A 20,570-nucleotide genomic window follows, 5' to 3' on the forward strand; every position below is an offset into this window, starting at 1 on the left:
TCTCACCTAAAAATCAGGACTTGGAAACTGATAAGTTCGAGTATATTGGGGGTCATTGGGACAAGTAGTTTTGAAAGAGGGACGCTCCTGGAAATTCCGAGGTGTTTGGATGTCAAAACCATACTCTAAAACATTTCACCCTGAGACGTATTTAGCTCAGCGATGTTTTCTACATTCCAGTGGGAGAAATAACGGTTCAGTGAGTTTTGGTCAGGTTGTTGTGTCCATATAAGATTGGAAGACTGAATCTAATCCTATCCCCTCATGGAAAAGAGGAATGAGAAGAGCCTGGTGGGTAATAACATATTGGTGAATTAGGCTGTTTCTCACGCAGAGGCAAGTAGATCTTTATTCAATAAACCACTTTTGCTTAAAAAAAAAGTACATATATATATATATATATATATATATATATATATATATATATCTAACATACTGAAGTGGGGATGGGGGAGCTTGCCGAACACCACGATTCGCCCTTTCCATCAGTACATACCCAGGCCGATTAAACATACTTAAGTCTAATCTTTTCGAACCGGTGGTTATTACTGGCTGCTGGGGCATATGCTCTGAAGTATAATTAAGCTGGTCTCCCGGTTTGAAACCAGCATCTGATCGCTTATTACTTACCAAGGACCGAAAACTCCCACAGTCCACGTCGTCCCGTTGTCAGGGCATTTTATCTATGAGTTGCCAGCCCTACTTCAGCCTAGGTCTCATGAGAAGCAAGAAGAGACGTGGTCATGACTGGGACAGGGCAGCAGGGGTGCTTTGGGTGTTTTTCCAGTTATGTTTTTCTTTTTGTTGCCTGCCTTTCAGGATTTCTTGCACTACTTCCAGAGGTAAAAATTGTCTTTCCCTGGAATCTTTTCTTTAAAAATCAAGCCTTTCCGGGGCCAGCCCGGTGGCTCAGGTGGTTAGAGCTTCACGCTCCTAACTCCGAAGGCTGCCGGTTCGATTCCCATATGGGCCAGTGGGCTCTCAACCACAAGTTTGCCGGTTCGATTCCTCGACTCCTGCAAGGGATGGTGGGCTGAACGGCGACTGGACTTGGAGCTGAGCTGTGTATGCCACAACTAAAATTGAAAGGACACAACTTGACTTGGAAGAAGTCCTGGAAGTACACACTGTTCCCCAATAAAGTCCTGTTCCCCTTCCCCAATAAAAACTCTTAAAAAAAAAAAAATCAAGCCTTTGCAAGTCAGGCAAAGCCTTTTTCTGACAGAGAGAAAAGGCACTAGAAGGGAGTGTGGCAGGGGCCGTGGGGGTTCCCTTCTTCCCAGAGGTAGAGTCGGTGTGTCCCGAACACACACAGGATCCAGGACACCATTCTGGATCCTAGGAGTTACAGGTGCTTGGAAAAAAACATGCGATTAATTGCAGAGAGCTCTACACAGGTGGAATTTGATATAGGGCCAACTGAGTGTGCAAGGACATCTTCAGTGACATGGGCAGAGTCAGAAACATTTCATCGGGAAGTTGCCTGGAGGAGTCATTTGAGTTTGATATCGCGATCATAGACTTCAAGACACTTCTTCTTGAGAACGGGTCTTAATGCCCGTCCCTTTATTTTATAGATGGGTGCATTGCAGAAGGAATACTTTTCCCAAAGTCACTTAGCAAGTTAATGATAGAACTAGAGATAGAAATCAAGTTACCACACAGTCAGTCAAGCACTTTTGTCTCTCAATCATAAAATCTGCACGGAAGGTTGGTGAACAGAGGAGATAGTGATTTTCTTGCAGGAGGACCAGAGAACGGTCTTTTGAGTGTGGTCTGCATTCTTGGGCAAAGTGAAGAATAGAATCCAGGTTTTCTGATACCCAGTGAGATGGTGCCATTGTCTCAATGACCCCCAGAAATTTCTAAAATACTCAATGGATGGCTTAGGTAGTCCTGCCAATATTGAAGGCAAAGCTGTCTGTTCTTGTGACATTGTTTTTAATTTCTAAAAATTCTTAAAAACAAACAAACAAAACATCCAGAATAGAGATGTAAATAGTAAGGACTCAGGGATCTCTGAGTAGAAAAGAGGGTGAGACTCGAAAGAGATGCAGGAATATATCTACTATCTAGTAGAAAACATATTTAGATTTCCCTATTTGGTGTAGCTAATCTTCAAATTGAAGCCAGAGTGTTATTTTACATGTCAACTGTCCAAATTTGGTTTTGAGTCCCTCCTGTGTCCCAGGATTGTGCTGCTTTTGTGGAGAGCAACGAAATTAAATAAATTGCCTGCCCTCCGACATTATGTGACAACGGCTGCTAGTGCAAAAGTGGCTGAGCTTAGTGAGGGCTAGAGGTAATAGAGAAGGCTCTGCAACAGGCAGACCTGGGCTGTGTAGGATTTAGAAAAGGGGGTGGGAGGGAGGGCATGACAGGGAGACTCTGAGGTCCTTGGCTCGTGGTCTTGTGGGGGTGCTTGGTTTTCCCCTCACCTGTCCTCATATGCTCCCCTAGCAAGGCATGAAGTGTTGGGGACCAGCTATGGCACAGCACAACCTACTTAGAACAATCTTAAGAATGTGGCAACAAAATCCATTTCCTTAAAGTAAATGGAGGAAATTGCTTCCTTTTGGTGTGTTCCAGCTTGTCTATTCAGAATTCATTTGGCAGAGTGAATCAGAGAAGAATGGCTGTCTTCATCCTTCTTTTGGGGGTGAGCTTGGCAAACAAGGCTGATATGGACAGGCAATAATTAAATTGCCTTGGATAATGTCTAATATAATTGAGACCAAGAACTTGTAAGCATGTGTCACACAGAGCTGTCTCTCATAGAGGCTTCCCTGGGTCTTTGACCCCTTTCTTTACCGTATTACGAGACCTAATAGCTTACTTAAAATGAGAAGACATAAACGAAACAAAACAAAACAAAACAAAAACCTTAACTAGGAATAGACAAATAAGTTGCAAGAAAGAAAAAATGATTCCCTTTCTGCCTAGCAACTTTGAAAGGTAAATTTTATGGGCTTAATTTCTCACTCCTTTTTCCAGTTTGAAAGACAATGAGATGGAAACGGTTTTTATAGCATTGAATGAAAAACGTTGGGTTTTTACCTCTGTTTATTAAAAACAGAATTTTTAAAAGACTCATTTGTAGGCTTTTCTAAAAACTGGCTGATGATAAAGAGGCAACTCAGAAAATACTAAAAGTGTAAAATGTAGGGAGTTTCAGGATTTGAAGAGGCTTTGCAGCTTGTGTTTTCCAGATCAATGGTGTTAACAGAGCATATTGCAATGCCATATAAATGAGTTCTTTGTCTCTTTTCTTTGTGTTCTCACAGAATGTTGCACTTCTTTCTGGGTTTTTATCACACTCTGCTAACCTCACTGATGCCTCCCACTGTCCCCACTTCCGGGCGGAGTCCTCCTCCCTCCATGTTTACTCTTTATTCAGGAGCGTCTTGGATGTTTTCAGCCCTGATTCTGGTTGATACCTTGCCCAGCAATCTGTTCTTGGGACTGTTGTGAAAGAACATCACTGCAGAACATGCTGTACAGCCGTCAACAGTGTGTGTGTGCTGTTTTTATAGCAGATAATATTTCCTATAGTTTTAGAAGTGTATGGTTATATAAAAATATCATGATTTTTCACTTATAAATAAAAACGAAGTGGTTTCACAGTATATATGGGGTGAGTGGAATTGTGCAAGTTTTTATTTTGAAAACATATTCCAGAAAGGATACACAAAACAGTTCTTCCTGGCCCCTCTATCTGAAGTGCCCCCATTAACCCACATACACCCTGTCATATCACCCTAATTTATTTATTTTCCTTCTTACACTATTTTTTTTATTTAATTAAATGTAATGGGATAACATTGGTTAATAACATGATATAAAGTTTCCCGTGTAGAGTTGTGTAACACAACACCTGTATATTGCATTGTGTGCTCACCACCGAGTTTAGACTCCTTCTGTCACCAAATATTTGGCCCCATTTATGCTCTTCATTCTTACCTCTCTTCTCCTCTGGTAACTACCATTCTGTTGTCTGTGCCTTTGAGTTTGTTTGTTTTGTTTGTTTGTTGCCTTCTGTTTTATATCACAAATATGAGTGAGATCATATGGTTCTTGTCCTTTTCCATCTAACTTATCACTTTTCATAATCTGAAATTATCTTGTGTTTGTATATGTATATGTAAATACTATATATACATTACATATGTATATATTACACACACACACACACACACAGTTTACTTATTTATTGCTGTCTTTCCCCCTCTAGAATGTGGCAGGAACTTTATTTCTAGCACATACTAGTTGCCCATTGACTTTTTTTTTAATATAATGAATCCCTAATCATTTAGATAGAACCAAGGTCATAATGGCTTGGACATCAAGTATTTGACTCTTAAAATGATTGAGGCACAAATAGTTAGTTGGTCATAAGTTAACTTAGTTCGGTTACCCGAAGTTCTTAGTGAAGCCCAGAATAATGGTTTAATCGTTCTAGGTCTATCAGTTTTCTAGATGATGCAACAATTATATGGAGATTTAAAAATAGTGTTTAACATTTTATTTTCCATTATCCCTTATCTCTGACATTACAGTTCGTTCTCCGTCCCTACCTTTTTATAGCATGTCTGCTCTGTGCCAGCTCCTAGGGAGGCAGAACTGAACCAGCTTCTTGTCCTTGAGGCGCTTGCCATCTAAGGGGCGAGTAAGACCAGTCAGCCAAGGCCAAGGTTCTGATGCTGTGACAGGAGTTAATTCCAGGAGTTGGGAGAAGGACAAGCAACTCATGATTAGGGTTTTGAGGAAGAGACTCTGACTTGTAAGTTGAGATTGAAGAAGTAAGAGTTAGCAGTTGGCAGAGGGTATGTGAGTGAGTAGAGGATGAGCATGGGAGTAAGTTCAGGGGAAGAGGAGGAAAGTGGTTCCAGGTAGAGGAAGTAACATTGAGAGGGTCTGAAGCACTCGGGAGAAATGGGCATAGCTTTGCATGGAAGGAGTGTAGATTTTTGAAGTGGAGATTGATATAAATGCAGCTGGGGATGGGGGAAGGAACCAAGATGGGAACAGATTTACAGTGCTACCTACTGTGTCTGGAGGACAGTGGAAATCTCTGGAGGGTCATAAGCAGAATCTTACAGTGCGTGGATGATTTGATTTGCTTATGAGTTAGGACGATCCATTTATCTTACAATTGCTTATGTTTCTAATGTTAATGGGGAATGGAGTGGGAATGGCACAGGGCATAGCCATCCCCTCAAAGTGTACAGCTTGCTGTATAGCAAAATTAATTGGTTAAATAACACCTTATAACAAATCAAGTCAAAAGATGAGCCCATCCTCCATCACACTTTTTTTTTTTTGGTCCTTTTCTCCACCTCATTTTCCCATCTTAGAACAACAAAGTCACACTCTTCCGCCAGCTGCAGCAGATGACGTACAGCCTGATCGAGTGGCGGTCCCAGATCCTGTCTGGAACACTCCCCAAGGACGAACTAGCAGAACTCAAGAAGAAGGTCACAGCCAAGATTGATCATGGAAACAGGTAAACCAGGGATGACTTTTCACCGAGAACTTGGAAAGAGATGAACACATTCATGCTAAGGACCCAACTCACCACAAGCTTCTGATCTTAGAGTTGGCAAAGAATAATGTTTAATGCTCTCTGTTTTGCCTTGGAAAACATTTAATTTTGTTAAAAAAAAATTTGGCAGTGCCCTTCCTGGGCCAGACTCTGTGCTGGATCTCTGATCTCAAGGAGATGACAGAGGAACAGGGAAGGTGGGGTTGGATCCAAGCGACTCCACTGCCAAACAAACTGAAAGGACTGAGCATCTGAAGCCATCATTTTCAGAGACCTGGGACGATCTCTATTTTTATTTTAACAATGGATTTTAAATCAATGTCAGACTCATTCTCTCTCTCTCTCTGTCTTCCCCTAACTGGGACCATTGTGTACAGTGTGTGAAAATCAGATTTGCCGGGATAGTAAAATATGTTTTTAACTTGTTAGTTATGTCTCTAGTAACTTTTTAAGACTTAAATCACTTCATTAATCTTCTGATTAGCTCAGGCAGATATGTGGGTTCTAGATATTTACTACCTTTTAGAAAATGAGAAATTCAGTCAATTCATCCATATTTATGGTGACCTAGGATTCATGCCTCCTGACCAGCTCTTTTTAAAAGACTGGGTTGGTTCCTCAGTGTGTTTTTGTCAATGATCCATTTGCCATTCAGTCTCGTTTTCTAAATTTCTTCAACTTGTACATTTTCTTCCCCTTTTCCCCTACTACTTCTCCAACCTTACATCTCTTGGAAATGCTTCAGAGGCCCAGTAAAAGACAGCTCATTACCCTACTCATTTAAATGTTGTAGACTCTGACAACTGTATTCAGAAATAGCTGGGTAAACATAGCGTACAGCATTTAGATTCAGCCATTGTTTATGAGATCTCTCTTTTGTGCTTCACCTGTATTACTTGCTTATAACTCTAGGATGTAGCTGCTGTTCCCGTTTTATGGTTAAAGAAACAGACCAAGTGAACTTAAGTGATTTGCTTCCAAGTCGTATAGATAATAAGTGGGAAACCTTAAATTTGAACCCAAGCCTTCCTATTCCATGTCTAATGCTCCCTTGTTAGCGTTAAGGATGAAGAGTTCCCTCCCTTGTCACTTGTCTGTTCATAGGACTATAACCAGAGGTTGCCTTGTCAGTCATGTAATGCTGGGGGACTCTTAAATCAGCAGAGGTATGGGATAAGGCAGCTCCCCCTTGCACACATGCTGGCTCTAAATTTTGGGGCCTTGTCACAGTAGGGCATTGGCCCAGAGGACCCCAGTCTCTGGCACAGGCTGTCAACATGCAAAGAAGCAGAACATGCCTGCCTTCCCATTCCAGCCCTTGGAAGCAACTCAAGAAATTTAAGCTGCTCCATCAGTGCATCAGTGATCCAGTCTCTGAGCAGCCACTGAGGCCCATTGCTCATGAGTCTGGGTGGCCTATGGGTCTGGCTGGCATGGAAAGCAACCTGCCAGATTAAATCAGTTGATGGAGATGCTATAAAATACGGAACAGGGAAATTAGGCATTTTTGCTTTCTTTCCAAAGACTTGGCACATTTTACTGTTATCCCTGTGCTTTCTTGTTGTTTGGACACCCCTACGCCCAAATTGCTGGTGCCTGGAATGTACATTGGGTGTTCAGATAGCCGTATCCTATTTCCACCACATTCCCCCACTTCTTGGAACTAAGGAATTTTTTTGTACTTCTGTGTGCACATTGGGCATAAAAGCTTTGATGGGGATCATGCCATGCATAGACCATATAGCTCTGACTTTTCCTGTGCAATACTCAGAACTATATATTAACACAGCCAGGTGTTTTCTTGTGCCAGTTGCTGCAATAAAAGCTAACTGTTATAGATATTATATTACATGCTTTACATGCATCATCTCATTAAATTCTCCCAATAACCTTGAAGGGTGGGGAATATTTACAGATGAGGAAACCAGGGCTTTGCAAAATTAAGGAAATTACCCAGAGTCACCTTGTTACAGCAAGAATGAAAGCCAAGATTCAAATTCTGGTCTAACTGACACCAGAGCCCATGTTCTGAGATGGGTTAGGAGACACCAACAGCCAGGAGTTACTTCACTGATCTCCTTTAAGATACTCTTGAATTAAGTACTGTCCCACAGGCCTGTACCTTTAAGGGAAGTGGAGCAAGCCCCCAAATATCTGTGCATGTGTCTTTCATAATTCCTGTGCCAAACAACAGAAGACGTGGGAAAAGAGGCATCGGTCAGAGGAATTTGGTCAGAATCGGGGCCAATTGTGCCTTTTCTGGTGAGGTTCTGTAGACCAAATTACTTTGCATATCATTATATGAGTTTGGTTAAAATTATCACAAGTTTTCTAACATTTGTTGTGATATGGAAAGGAGGAAAACCAGTGAGTCGTTTTAACTTCACTGGTCCAGCACCCATCCTTTCTAAGTATGCGTTCTTGTATGAGAACTCTGCAGTAAAGACTCCGGTTCTAATGAGGAGAACCAATGACTGCTTTTTTCTTTCTAGAATGCTTGGGTTAGATCTGGTAGTACGAGATGACAATGGAAACATCTTGGACCCGGATGAAACTAGCACCATTGCCCTCTTCAAGGCCCATGAAATGGCCTCCAAAAGGATTGAGGAAAAGATCCAAGAAGAAAAGGTACCCATTCTCAAATGTGCAGATTTTGGCCACTGAAGTTCCATTTTTGCTTTTGTTTTGAATGAGAGAAAGGGAATTGTTGACGACAGCGATAGAAACGTTGTTTAGAAAATCATTCACATCCTTGTTTTAAAAACAAAACGTAACAAAACGAATGAGGGAGCTATATGTATTGTTCTGATATGGAAAGATTACATACACACACGTGTATGTGTGTGTGTGTGTAGAGAGAGAGACAGAGAGAGAGCAAGCAAGATGCAGAACAATGTGTATCAAATACTATTACTCGTGTTTCAAAAAAGGATATACATACATCTGTGCTTGCCGTGTGTCTACTAACTCTGGACTGATAGGAAAGAAATTGATAATCAATGGATGCCTCTGGCAAGGAGAGGTGGGTGGAAGAGAGTCTTTACTGTGTAACCTTCTGTATTTATTGCATATATTACGATTTCCAAAATAAATAATTATAAATAAAATGAAAGCTTTTGAAAGTAGTAGTAATTGGACATTAAAAAAAATTAGATACAGAAAAAAGAGAAAAAAATGTCACCTATATTGTGACTGCCCAACCATATTGATATTTTGGTATATATTCTTCCAGTCTTTCTGTTGTAATGAGTGAAGGTTTCTGTTTTTGTGTTTTTTTCTTTAGTGTGTAGGTTCTATTTCTTTAGCACAGTTGTGATAAAATTTCATTGTGTTTCTGGATCTAACGGCTAACCATGCCTGGGGGTGAAGCCTTTCTGGTGGAATCTCTTGTTTGCAATGAGAGGTAGTCCCAAAAAGAAGGATAATGAATCATGACTTTCATGCTTTTGAGGTTCATCCAGAAGCCATTGTGAGAGATGAGAACTTCTTCAAACTACTAAACTGAGTTATCACCTTTAGACAACATTTATTGAATTACTTGAGTTCAGGGCTCTGAACAGGACAGTTTTGAGCATCTAAATACTAATGATTATATTTCGCTCACTCGATTATTTGTCCGCTTAGATATACTTTCTTCTCAGTAAGTACTTCTCCTCTTGGGTGGTAATTGTATTAGTAGCCCATTTGCAGGCAAATGTCTTTGCCGGTATTTCCCATTTGCTGAAACCAAGATGCTTTTCTCTCTTTTCCTCTGTGTTCAGTCAATCCTGCAGAACCTGGACTTGCGGGGCCAGCCCGTTTTCAGGGCCATCCATACATGTGGCCTCTACGTGAACTTCAAGAATTTTGTTTGCAACATCGGGGAAGACGCCGAGTTGTTCATGGCACTTTATGACCCTAACCAGTCCACTTTCATCAGGTAGTGAAGACCTAAGTCATCTGCTAATGACCTTGCAAAAATCCCCTGCCATTACCTATCCCCTTCCCCGAGGAATTCTTTGCTAGGTTTGAGAGGAGAAGCTAGAAAAGAGGGGGAAGATTTCTAGGCAGGAGACAATGAAATGCGTTGGGCTCCTGAGCCTTTGTCTGGCTGCTGAAACAGTGCAGTCACAGTTGGTGTACTCCCTGGGTCTTAGAAGTCCCATAAAACGCATCAGAACATGGAGACAGGAACAAAGGAGTCAAAAGACTGTAAAGGAGGGGTGGGGAGGGATGAATGGGTGGAACACAGGCTTTTATGGCAGTGAAACTATTCTATATACTGTAATGGTGGAAACGTATCATCATACATTTGTCCAAACCCATAGAATGCACAACACCAAGAGTGACCCTAATGTAAACTATGGACTCTGGGTGATAATGACGTGTCAGTGTAGGTTCATCAATTGTAACAAATGACTGCTCCGGTGGGAATGTTGATAAATGGGTGGGAATGTGCATGTGTGGGGCAGGGGGTCTATGGGAAATCTGTGTACTTTCAGCTCAACTCTGCTGGGAGCTTAAAACTGTTCCAAAAACTAGTTTATACCTTTTTTTTTTAAATGACTAGAGGGAATGATAGTAGGCTTTGTTTCACCGTACAGTGGCATTACTGCTGAGCAGCTAAGAAAAGAAAGAGATTTATTTTGGAGAAGATGGTTAAAAAGTCATTATTGACAAATTGTTTATTTCTAAAATAGACATTTATTTGAGTGGAATGATGTGGATTCCAGACGATGACTGTAGAATGATTATTATAAAATTCTTGATTCGGCAAAGCTGAAACTTTTAGACAGAGAATCAGAGCTGGAAAAAAGACCCCAGACAGAATCTGGTAGTATCTGCATCTGTCCCATCTTCAGGAGTGCTGGTCACGGGTTCATGGTAGGTGTGTCTCATGGAGTTGGGCACACTTCTCCAAAACCAGGACACCAGACCGTGTTCATTAGTGGGCCTCACCTGCCTGGCAAATTTAACTGAGCTTTTCTGGGCCTTCCTTTTACCGTTTAAGTCTATACTATGGTCAGTTCCACCCCCAGTTAGTCCCTCATTAAAAAATCATTTTTTTCTCCTTCACCAGTGAGAACTATCTAATTCGTTGGGGCAGTAATGGGATGCCCAAGGAAATCGAGAAGCTTAATAACCTTCAAGTGGTCTTCACTGTAAGTCCTACCTTATGTGTAATCATTTTCTTTGTTCATGAGATTAGCAGATAGACATGATAAGTATATGGAAAACATAAAAGATGAAACGATGAAAATAAAAATGATCATAATTCCTCTAGCGGGAATAGACCATTCATTTTTCAACACATATGTGTTGTGCACTTCTTAGATGCCAGGCACTGATGTGGGCACTTGAGATACATCCGTGAACCCATCAGAAAACAAATTCCTATGCTCAAGGAGCTTTTGTATGCATGGGAAAGACAGTCATACACAATAATCAAGTAAATGAGTAAATTGTGGAGAATGTTAGAAATCATAAGTGCCTGGGGGTCTTGGGAGTTTGGGGACTGGGGGAGGGTGGGTCAGGGCAGAACTCTGTAGGATGGAGCCTTTTGAGCAAGAACTTGAAGTTGACGAGGGAGTGAGCTACACAGACAAAGGGGAAGAGCATTTTAGAACAAGGTTATTGGTCAGCAAAGTTAGAATCTAGACTTTTTTGTCTGCATATATTTCATGACCTCCCTCCCCCAACCCAAGGTAAGAGGAATGCTGCTGTATATTGATCAAGGGCCAGGAAATATAGTATTGGGCTATGGCTTGGGGCATGGTGACTCTCTTTCTCTTAGGCTAAGATTTTCTTGGAGTTCTCTCACTTTTTAAAGACATCAGTGCTTGAAATGTCCTAGAGCTGCTGCCACCAGCTCTGAGAAGCCTGAGTGGGCAGGTTTCCCCAGCTCCCATTAGGCCTAAAGGAGATACTCCCTTCCGTTTCTCCCTTTTTTTGCCTTAGACCGCATCCATATTTTATCTCCATGCTCTCTTACCACTCCTATGACAAGGAAAGCAGAGCCTAGGGTAGAGCGCCAAATGAAGTGATAGGTAGGGTCAGTGGTCCAGTACAGGCTCATTCATTCATTCATTCATTCATTCATTCATTCATTCCACCTTATTATTCATTCCTTCGATTAATACCCCACCCCTAGGACAAGCATGGTCTGGTAACTATCCCTGCACTGACTCATCTATGTTTTCACCACCTGGTAAATGTAGACAAAAAAGCTCTTAGAACTCTTCCTGAAACCTCACCCCAACACACACAGCATTTCCTCATTTCTGAGATCTGTGAGTTTTTTTCCCCCAAATCAAAAGGCATTTATCAGTTAGTGTGTACTTTACAAAAACACATTATAAAAGGTATTATTGAATCTTTAGTTCTTCCATCTTCTAATCAATACCTCAGAGCTGCAGTTCACCCCCGAGCTCCACTACTCCCACCAATTAAGATCTTCTTGCATGCACATTTATGTCCAGCTTTTTCTCTTACATAAAATGTGGTGAACATTTCCTTTGTCATTAAACAATCTCCAGAAACCTCACTTATGAATTATTGCATTCTATTAAATACTATCAGTGTGCCATGATGTATGTAACCAGTCACCTGAAGCCTTTAACTTCCTCTTAACAGAAGCCTTACAAAACCTAGAGTACAAATTCAAGGTTGATATTATCATTGGTATATAGTTCTATCTTGGAGACCTGAATTAACTAACTTACAGAGGATGGATTTGGAATGATTGTTTCAAAAGTAATTCCTGATTCAGTAAAGCGGCCTTGGACAGCTCTTTCATGAAAAAGATTTGAAATACAATTAAATTATTTCTGATGTTACAGTGAAGGAGATATGTGAACTCATTCATGGGTTTACTCACCCACTCTTAGGAATATAAACAAGTGCAGAACATGAGCCACAAAGAAGCAGAGATATTCCATCTGCACATCTCTCATTAATCAACATACACAGAAGATGCCTCTGATAAAACAGATGAATGATTATAGAAAGCAGTATGTGTAAATTTGTGTGTTATAGTTGCCTCACTGGATTGTTTGGAAGATGAAATGAAATACCGTCAGCACATACCCAATAAACGCCACTGTCATGCAAATTTTAATTTTACTTGACACTGAAATGCATCCTGTGCTCAGATAGGTCTTGGCAGGATATAATGTAACAATGACAAGTGTCCTGATTTTTAAATACCTGGCTTCAATAGATGAATTAATCTAATAGGGACTCTAGATTGAATATGATCTGATTTATAAATTGGAAGTAGGAACTGGGGAATAAAAAATTTCCCATTTTGCATAGTCCTTTTTCTCTGATGCCAGGATAGCTCATGGGTGAGTTGGGGGAAGAGAGGAGTCATTCTGATATTTCAGCATTAGGAAATATGCTATGAGCAGCGTTCTGTCATAGAGTGAGAAGAGAAATGAAGGTGACAGAAGGTGCGGCATGACCCCCTTTGCATCTTCGTACATAAAATTTGGTGAACATTTCCTTTGTCATTAAACAATCTCCAAAAACCTCACTTGCCCCTGCAGGGGCACGTGAAGGAGATATGTGAGGGAGATATGTGAACTCATTCCTGGGTTTACTCATCCATGCTCTCTGCCCCTGTAGGACCTCAGCAGTGCAGACCTCATCCGGCCCCGCATAAGCCTCGTGTGTCAGATTGTCCGCGTGGGCCATATGGAGCTGAAGGACGGCAAAAAACATACCTGTGGGCTCCGAAGGCCTTTTGGAGTAGCAGGTATGGAAAGACAAGAGATGAATGCAATATGGAACAGCCATTCTGAAAAAACAGTGTGGTGGATCCTCAAAAAATGAAATAGGATTTATGATCCACAATCCCATGTATGGTTGTATACGCAAAAGAATTAAAATCAGTGTCTCGGAGAGACATTTGTACACCCATATTCATAGCGGTATCATTCACAATAGCCAAAAGGTAGAAGCAACCAGGGCTGTCCAGCAACAGCTGAATGGATAAACAAAGTGTGGTATATCCATACCATGGAATATCATTCAGGCTTAAAAGGAAGGAAATTCTGACACATGGCCACAACATGGATGAACCATGAGGATATTATATTAAGTGAAATAAGCCAGTCTCAAAAAGATAAATACTGTCCGATCCCACTTATATGAGGTATGTATAGAATAGTCAGATTCACAGAAATTGAAAGTAGAATGGTGGTTGCCAAGGGCTAGGAGGAGAGGGAAATGGGTACGTAGAGTTTAGTGGGGACAGAGTTTTAGTTTGGGAGATGAAAACATTGTAGAGATGGATGATGGTGATGGCTGCATAACGTGAATGTACTTAATGCCACTGAACTGCATGCTTAAAACTGGTTAAAATATAATGTTATATATATTTTATTTACCACAGTAAAAAAAAAAAAAATTAAAAGAAAATTGGGAGGGAGGGAGACGCAGAGACGGTGTGAGATGAATCTGGTTGCAATGCTAGTATCAGACACACAGCAGTTACTGTCCGCACCTACCCCCCATTTCCTTGGGTTCTTCCTCAGTGCCCAGCACTGCGTCTTGCACACAGCAGGCCCTCGGCGACGCCCAGTTGTGACTATTGGAAGGTCCTCCCTGGCTGCAGCCCCATATCAGTTATTGATTTTAGTCAAGTGAAATTCTCGCGGGAAAGTGGTTTGCCTTTGCAGGAAATTGACTCTTCCCAGGCAATCTTGTGGTTGTAACTGCTTTCAAAGAGGGGCCTTGGTTTAAATCAAACCCCACAAGCTTCCAAGAGGCCTTTCCTTTCCCTCTGTAGTTTGTTAAATTGAGGAAATATATTTTCAGTCTTACACTGACGTTTTGGGCATGACGTAGTTTTGAAAGCCGTCAGGGAAATGTCATAATTCTGCTCCTGGAACAAGAGCCTGGAAAATGCACATTTTCAGGGTTATGTGGATAGGGTGGCAGCCCCTGTATCCCACGAAACAGCCCTTGAACAGCCCTTCACTGCACCTGCTGCTCAAGGGTCTCCAGCCTCTGACCGCACCGGACACCATCACTTCCTCATAGAGAATTCAAAATGAAATCTCTGAACAAGCAAGAGCCCTGGCCGAAGACTATTGAGCCATCTACCTGGCAATCTATTGATCTAAAGATTTAAGGCATATTCGAGGTCATTGTCATCCAAATGGGTCAAAGAGATTGCAAGAACATCAAGCTAGAAGCTTTTGATCACTTTTGTCTTTCAAGGTGTGTGTGTGTGTGGGGTGTGTGTGTGTGTGTGTGTGTGTGTGTGTGTGTGTGTTCAGGGCACTGAGTGTGGTGGGAAAGGAAAGGAGAGCACTTTCCTCTGAGCCTGGATGCCAAACATCAGCAGAGGTTAGGAGTCACTAGGTGCAACATTGACACATGAGCTGCCTATTTTGGGGGGGAGGGGAGAGAGTCGAGTAGTTTTGCAGGGTTTGTTTGTACAATTTTTGCAGGGTTCTATTAAGGCCTGACAACAAGTTGATGTCACGCCCTGCTTTCTACAGCCTCCTTTCACCAACATTATTATTTCCTAAGCCTAGTATGCTATGTCGTGTGTGTTACTTCGAGAAGGCATTTCCTTCCTTATCCTTAGTTTTTCATATGAGAATTGTCTTGTGTCTCAGTATTTCTTTTAATCTCCAAACAAGTTGTCTGGGGAGTAGACTGTTAGCGTGTGTTTTATGGCCACACTGTCATTTATTAACCACGGGATCGCCTCTTTTCCATGGGTCCCGCCTAATTTCAGCAGCTGGAGAGCGGCCCACTTACTAGTTCTGTAGACAGCAGGGCATAGATTACATGATTTGACCCTGTAATCACTTTGGGGTTCATACCCTGGCTTGAACATTTAAAACTTCTCACCTAGGGCAAGTTACTTACCTTTGCTGTGCTCAGTTTCCTCGTCTTTGAAAGTAGCACTAATGAGAATATCTATATAAATAAGATAATATGTGCAGTAGGCTCAGAACAGTGCTGTTTTGATTGGTCTTCTTGTGTATAAAGAAGCAAATCTCTAAATGATCTTTAAGTCTGTGCTGCTCGTGCCCTGGTTTCCTTTCGTTTATGTGGAAACCAGGTGAGTAAATGTGAAATTGAAGAGACAGCTGACCACTTCACATTTTGAGTTTCTCTCCCAGGTCTTTCATTCTGTTGACACTCTTGCAAAAAAAAAAAAGAAAAAGTAAAGAAAAGAAAAATGTTTTCTCTGTGTCTTTGAATGTAGGCCCACTAAAAGGTAAAGTAAATCTGGGCTGAGATTTCTCAAGAATTGAGCAACTCGGTCTTGTGGGCTTTTGAAAAGGGGGTGGTCTGCAGAGTTACCTGAGAAAAATCTAAGCCCTACAGGAGCTCCTAAGGAATTGCTCTTCTGCCGGGCTGGTACACTGGGAAACCTCGTTGGCAAAGAAAGAAATATCCCCTCGTGGTATGTTTCTTCCCCCAGGGCTCTTTGTTGATGATACTGTAATTCTCCATAGTGACCCACTGAGGCCTAAAGCAATTACTTGCTTTAATTAAGTTTATCTTTTTCCTAGTGATGGATATTACCGATGTCATACGTGGGAAGGTAGATGATGAAGAAAAGCAGCATTTTATTCCTGTTCAGCAGTAAGTACTTTGGCGTTTATCCTGAATGACTTGAGACCTGTTAGCTCCTTGAATGGTGTGTGAACACAGAACCAGGTGCTGGGAACCGTTTGTTCAGCGGGAGAAGGAAAGCCTCTCTAGCTGGAAGATGGTCAGAGAGGAGCTGACCAAGAGTTTATTCGAAGTCCTTTTTGTTGGACTCCAATTTAAGTGCGTAAAGCAAACTTTCCTGGTTCTACAAAATGACGAAAGGAATATAAGGGGCAAATCAATGTCTGCACTAGAAACAGAGAATGGGGGCCATTTAAGTGTCGGAAATGGCAAAGGATATTGTACTTTGGCACATAGACTTAGTATCTTGGAAGACAAAGAATCATGCAGGGTAGCACAGGGCTGCTCAAACTGTCGCATGCATAGGAATCACCTGGGACCTTGTTAGAATGCCAGATGTCATCCAGTAGGTCTGGAGTGTGTGTCTAACAAGCTCCCAGGTGATGCTGTTGCTGTTAGTCTGGGGACCCCACTTGGAGTAGCAAGGGTTCAGGAAGTGTGAGGGTGCAGGCTGTCTGATCTGTGGGTTCCTGCAAGTGGTGGGAAAGCCAGCCTGAGAGGACAGAGCAGGCCCCCACACTGAGCTCAGGAGCTGGAGTCTGCATAGGCTCCTGGGGGGCTGTTGGTGAGCACGTTGGTCTTCATGCCTCTGAAGAAGTATCTGTGTGAACATCATGACTGGCTCTAGCAGCCATGCTCCACTTAACTGGTGCAGAGGTTGGGGTGGCCTAGGTGAGGCCGGGGATTTTCCTGGAACTGACTCCTAACAGATGGGTCTTATCAGTGACAGAAGGTGATTGTCACAGCAGATCAATATGGCCATCTGAGAATTCCAGAAACCAGCCCAAGGATATTTGAGTTAATATATTTATTAATAATAAATAATATGATTATGTTATATTAAATTTATGGTACGTAATTTTAATAATCAGTGGAGAAAGATAAACTATGCCAAGAAATTGTTTGAGAACATGAGCTAACCATTTTCTAAACCTTAGAACCTCATCTTACACCATTATCGATTTCTGATGATTTCATGTACACGTGTAAGAGCCAAAATCTTACAATACCACAGGAAAATAGAAGTTTTACCTAATAGTGATGCGTGGGAGGCCTTCCGAGTCAGACACCAAGGATTTGACTAAAAAAGAAAAACTGATAGGTTTGGCCACACAAAAATTTTAAACAGCTTACACATACAAAAAAATTAATAAAGTCTTTGCAATGTGTATGAAAACAGATGAGTATTCCTAATATGTAAAGAATTAATCATGGTTCATAAGGTCATAAGAAGGAAATACATACACAGAAAGAAAGGGCTTAAAAATTCATTGAGAATCAATGAAGTGTAAATTAAACAATGAGGTTTAGTTTGGGGCTTGATCAAGTTTTAAAAATATATAAGATATACAGTGCTTGGTGGATATAAGAAAATATATAGTACTTATAGGAATATAAATTGTTACAACATATTAAAATTCTTAAAATTTATATATTTCTGAGAATAGACTTCATAATTAACAGTGATTTTTTTCTGTTGGTGTTAACTATACGTGTTTTTGCCCCTCTTTTTGTTTAACCCTGTTTTCTATTTTTTTCTAAAATAAGTATGTATAACATTATTTAAAATATAAAAATCTTTATCTTTCAATTTAAAGTCCAGCACCTTTGGACCAGTTTCTAAATATAATGGTACAAATAGCTCATGCTAAGTACTATTCCCTCCTTCATCCAGAGGTTGCTATTAGTAATTTTTAAAATATGCATTTAGCTAGTATCCTACCACCTATATACTGATGCTCCAAGAACATGGAGAGGTAAATATTTTATGTAGTTTCCTGCTCATATGAAATATGAGGACACTTTCAAATTCATGAATGCTGTTCCCCATATAAATATATGCATATTTATTTAAGTATATTAAATATAATATATTAAATGTAATAAATATAATCATATTAAAATATACCATAATTTTATACCAATATGTTAAATTAAATGTATTAGTAAGTATATTAGTATGCCTCATATAAATAGTAATGAATAAATATTAGGTGTATAAAATATATAGAATAAGTGAATATATATTTAAATATATAAAAAGATTATATTTATGATAAATATAAATAATAACTCATATCGATGAATGGTATATATGTAAAATATATTATTATTATATGTGTGTCGTGTATATATACATATATACATAATAAGAGTAGCGTTCGTGGATGTAAAACTTATTCTCCACGTGTAATATTATGAATGTATCTAAAATAAACAGCATTATGGATATGAAAGTTATCTCAAATGTATTTGTTTCATCTGGGAGGTGGGTGTCTTTCATTGCTTCTGTGCCTCCCTGCTGACTTTCTGCACCAGCTCTCATTTAGCAGTCATGGAGAAGCACTGTGCCCAGTGCCCACTGGGTAATAATGCACGCTTTGAGTCTCGAGGAGGAGCCCAGCCCTAATTTGATTACCACTCACTGTGCGGCCAGCAGCCACTGTAAAGCTTTCAAGATGCAAATCGCAGTCTCTGGCATTTAACTCCTAAGATTTATGGCAGATGCTCTCAGAACTTACCTCAAAAGCTGGATAGTGTATTGCAGGAGAAGAGTTTTATATATGTATTCTGCGAGTCCATCTAAGAGAGAGAGTCATATTTGAAAACAACAATTCAGATGATAGCAAGCCCACTTTTCAGTAACATATTGTCAGGACACCAACCTGAACACTGCAGAGAAAGCTGGCCTGCATAGTGGACAAGAGAACAAAACCACAGTCGAGAAGACTGGAGAGCATTGTGCGGTACCAGGCTGATGCGTAGTTACTGATAACGCTTGAGCTGTCAGGAGAATAGGGGGCTGTGTTTGGTTCTTTGATCACCCTATCTGAGCCTCAGCCTGATGTGATTGTTGAGGTGAAGCTTGTTTGCTGGTGCCTGTGCCACTGCAGCCTGAAATACAGTTTGGCATCACATGAGATTCTAAGGGCACCGTCCAAAAGCCTCTGCATACATACTGCTCTTGAAAATTGAGTGTTGCCGCTAGACGGCGGCCTTCAAGGCATAGGATCAGGCCCATTTCCTTACAGACAAGGACACTGAGGCCCCGAGAGGAGACTCGCAGAGCTCACTGCCAAGTAGAACCACAACTAGAGACCAGGTCTCCTGCCCCTTCCCCAGCCCTTCTTCAGTTCCATGACAGCAGCCTCTCGCATTCATAAAGAGCATCAAGTGTAGCTTCTGATTTCAGTTGTTAACGTTTGACCATCAGTTTTGTTTGTTCTTGTTTTTTTCTTTTTTTCCCCCTTTGCCTGAGGTCCTTTGCAAGATGAATTTGGTGTCTAAAATAGGCACCCAGTGGAAAAATAAAGGAGAGACAGAAAGAGTCCTCTAGTTAGGTGTGTTTAGTGTTGATATTTCCAAACCCTTCCCATAGGACCCACCACTATCTGAGCCTGTGCTACAGAGCTGTCCTCTTTTTGTCCTTAACCTCTCGCTTCTGACTTTCCCAGAATTGCCATGGAAACCTATATCCGGCAGAGGCAGCTAATCATGTCGCCTCTGATAACATCCCATGTGATTGGGGAGAATGAGCCACTCACTTCGGTCTTGAATAAAGTGATAGCAGCGAAGGAAGTGAACCACAAAGGACAAGGTACACAGCTATGTACTCAGCTGGGAGGGGAGCTTGGGCGGGGTGGGGGAGGTGGCATTCAGAGCTGGGTCCTTGGACTTCTGCCCCTTCATTGTCTTTCTCTGGAATAAAACAGACCCTGCTAGGGATTGGCCAACTCAGCTTCCTGCTGAGGACATTTCACACTAAAGAGCACTGACTTGGGTCACAGCTGTACTTTGTAAATTCTATGGGACAGATTTTTATCCCATGAGTCTTTCCTCACTTCGGTCTACCCTACAATTCTTGACTCTATGTAAAGGCACAAAGACAGAACATTTTGAGGCTAATTATGTTTCACCCTCTGAACATGTTTATCCCACTACCTTTTCTAAAATTGAGAGGCATGAGACCAAAGTAATACAAATGAAAATATATTAATATATATTAATGGGCTATCTATCAAAACGTTTTTAGTGTTCTGAAGACACAGTTTTAACTAAGAGAAGATCTGCTTGTTGAAACTGCAATTTAAATTCAAGTAACAAGGGAAACTGGTTCAAAATTTTTAATTCAAATACCAAGAGGGTGATGATTTTTGGATAATTTTGAAGATTGAATCACTTTTTTTTTTTTTTTTTTACCACCATCTTCCAAAGTGGAGGCAATCAGAAAGCACATTATTTTCAGCATATTTAGTTTCCATGTATTTCCAGTTATCCGGAGTGGGAAAGACGTGTGAGGAATCATTAAAGAGTCAAACAAATAACTAAATATATTTCTGTATATACT

At 40.9% G+C, this 20,570-nt stretch overlaps 1 protein-coding gene across 1 annotated transcript in view; it reads left to right on the forward strand.

Moving 5' to 3' along the window:
- The window catches only part of DOCK5 (dedicator of cytokinesis 5), a 189,167-nt gene that overhangs the window by 83,259 nt on the left and 85,338 nt on the right, over positions 1-20,570 (forward strand). The window contains exons 6-12 of the mRNA XM_019714857.3: positions 5,355-5,503; positions 8,035-8,170; positions 9,304-9,461; positions 10,602-10,683; positions 13,148-13,277; positions 16,060-16,132; positions 19,678-19,820. Coding sequence (XP_019570416.3) covers positions 5,355-5,503; positions 8,035-8,170; positions 9,304-9,461; positions 10,602-10,683; positions 13,148-13,277; positions 16,060-16,132; positions 19,678-19,820 — 871 coding nt within the window. The remainder of the gene's footprint in view (positions 1-5,354; positions 5,504-8,034; positions 8,171-9,303; positions 9,462-10,601; positions 10,684-13,147; positions 13,278-16,059; positions 16,133-19,677; positions 19,821-20,570) is intronic.

This window comes from Rhinolophus sinicus, chromosome 15 (genome assembly GCF_057876585.1).
Source record: "Rhinolophus sinicus isolate RSI-liver-muscle chromosome 15, RSI-T2T, whole genome shotgun sequence".
Taxonomy (NCBI): Eukaryota; Metazoa; Chordata; class Mammalia; order Chiroptera; family Rhinolophidae; genus Rhinolophus; species Rhinolophus sinicus.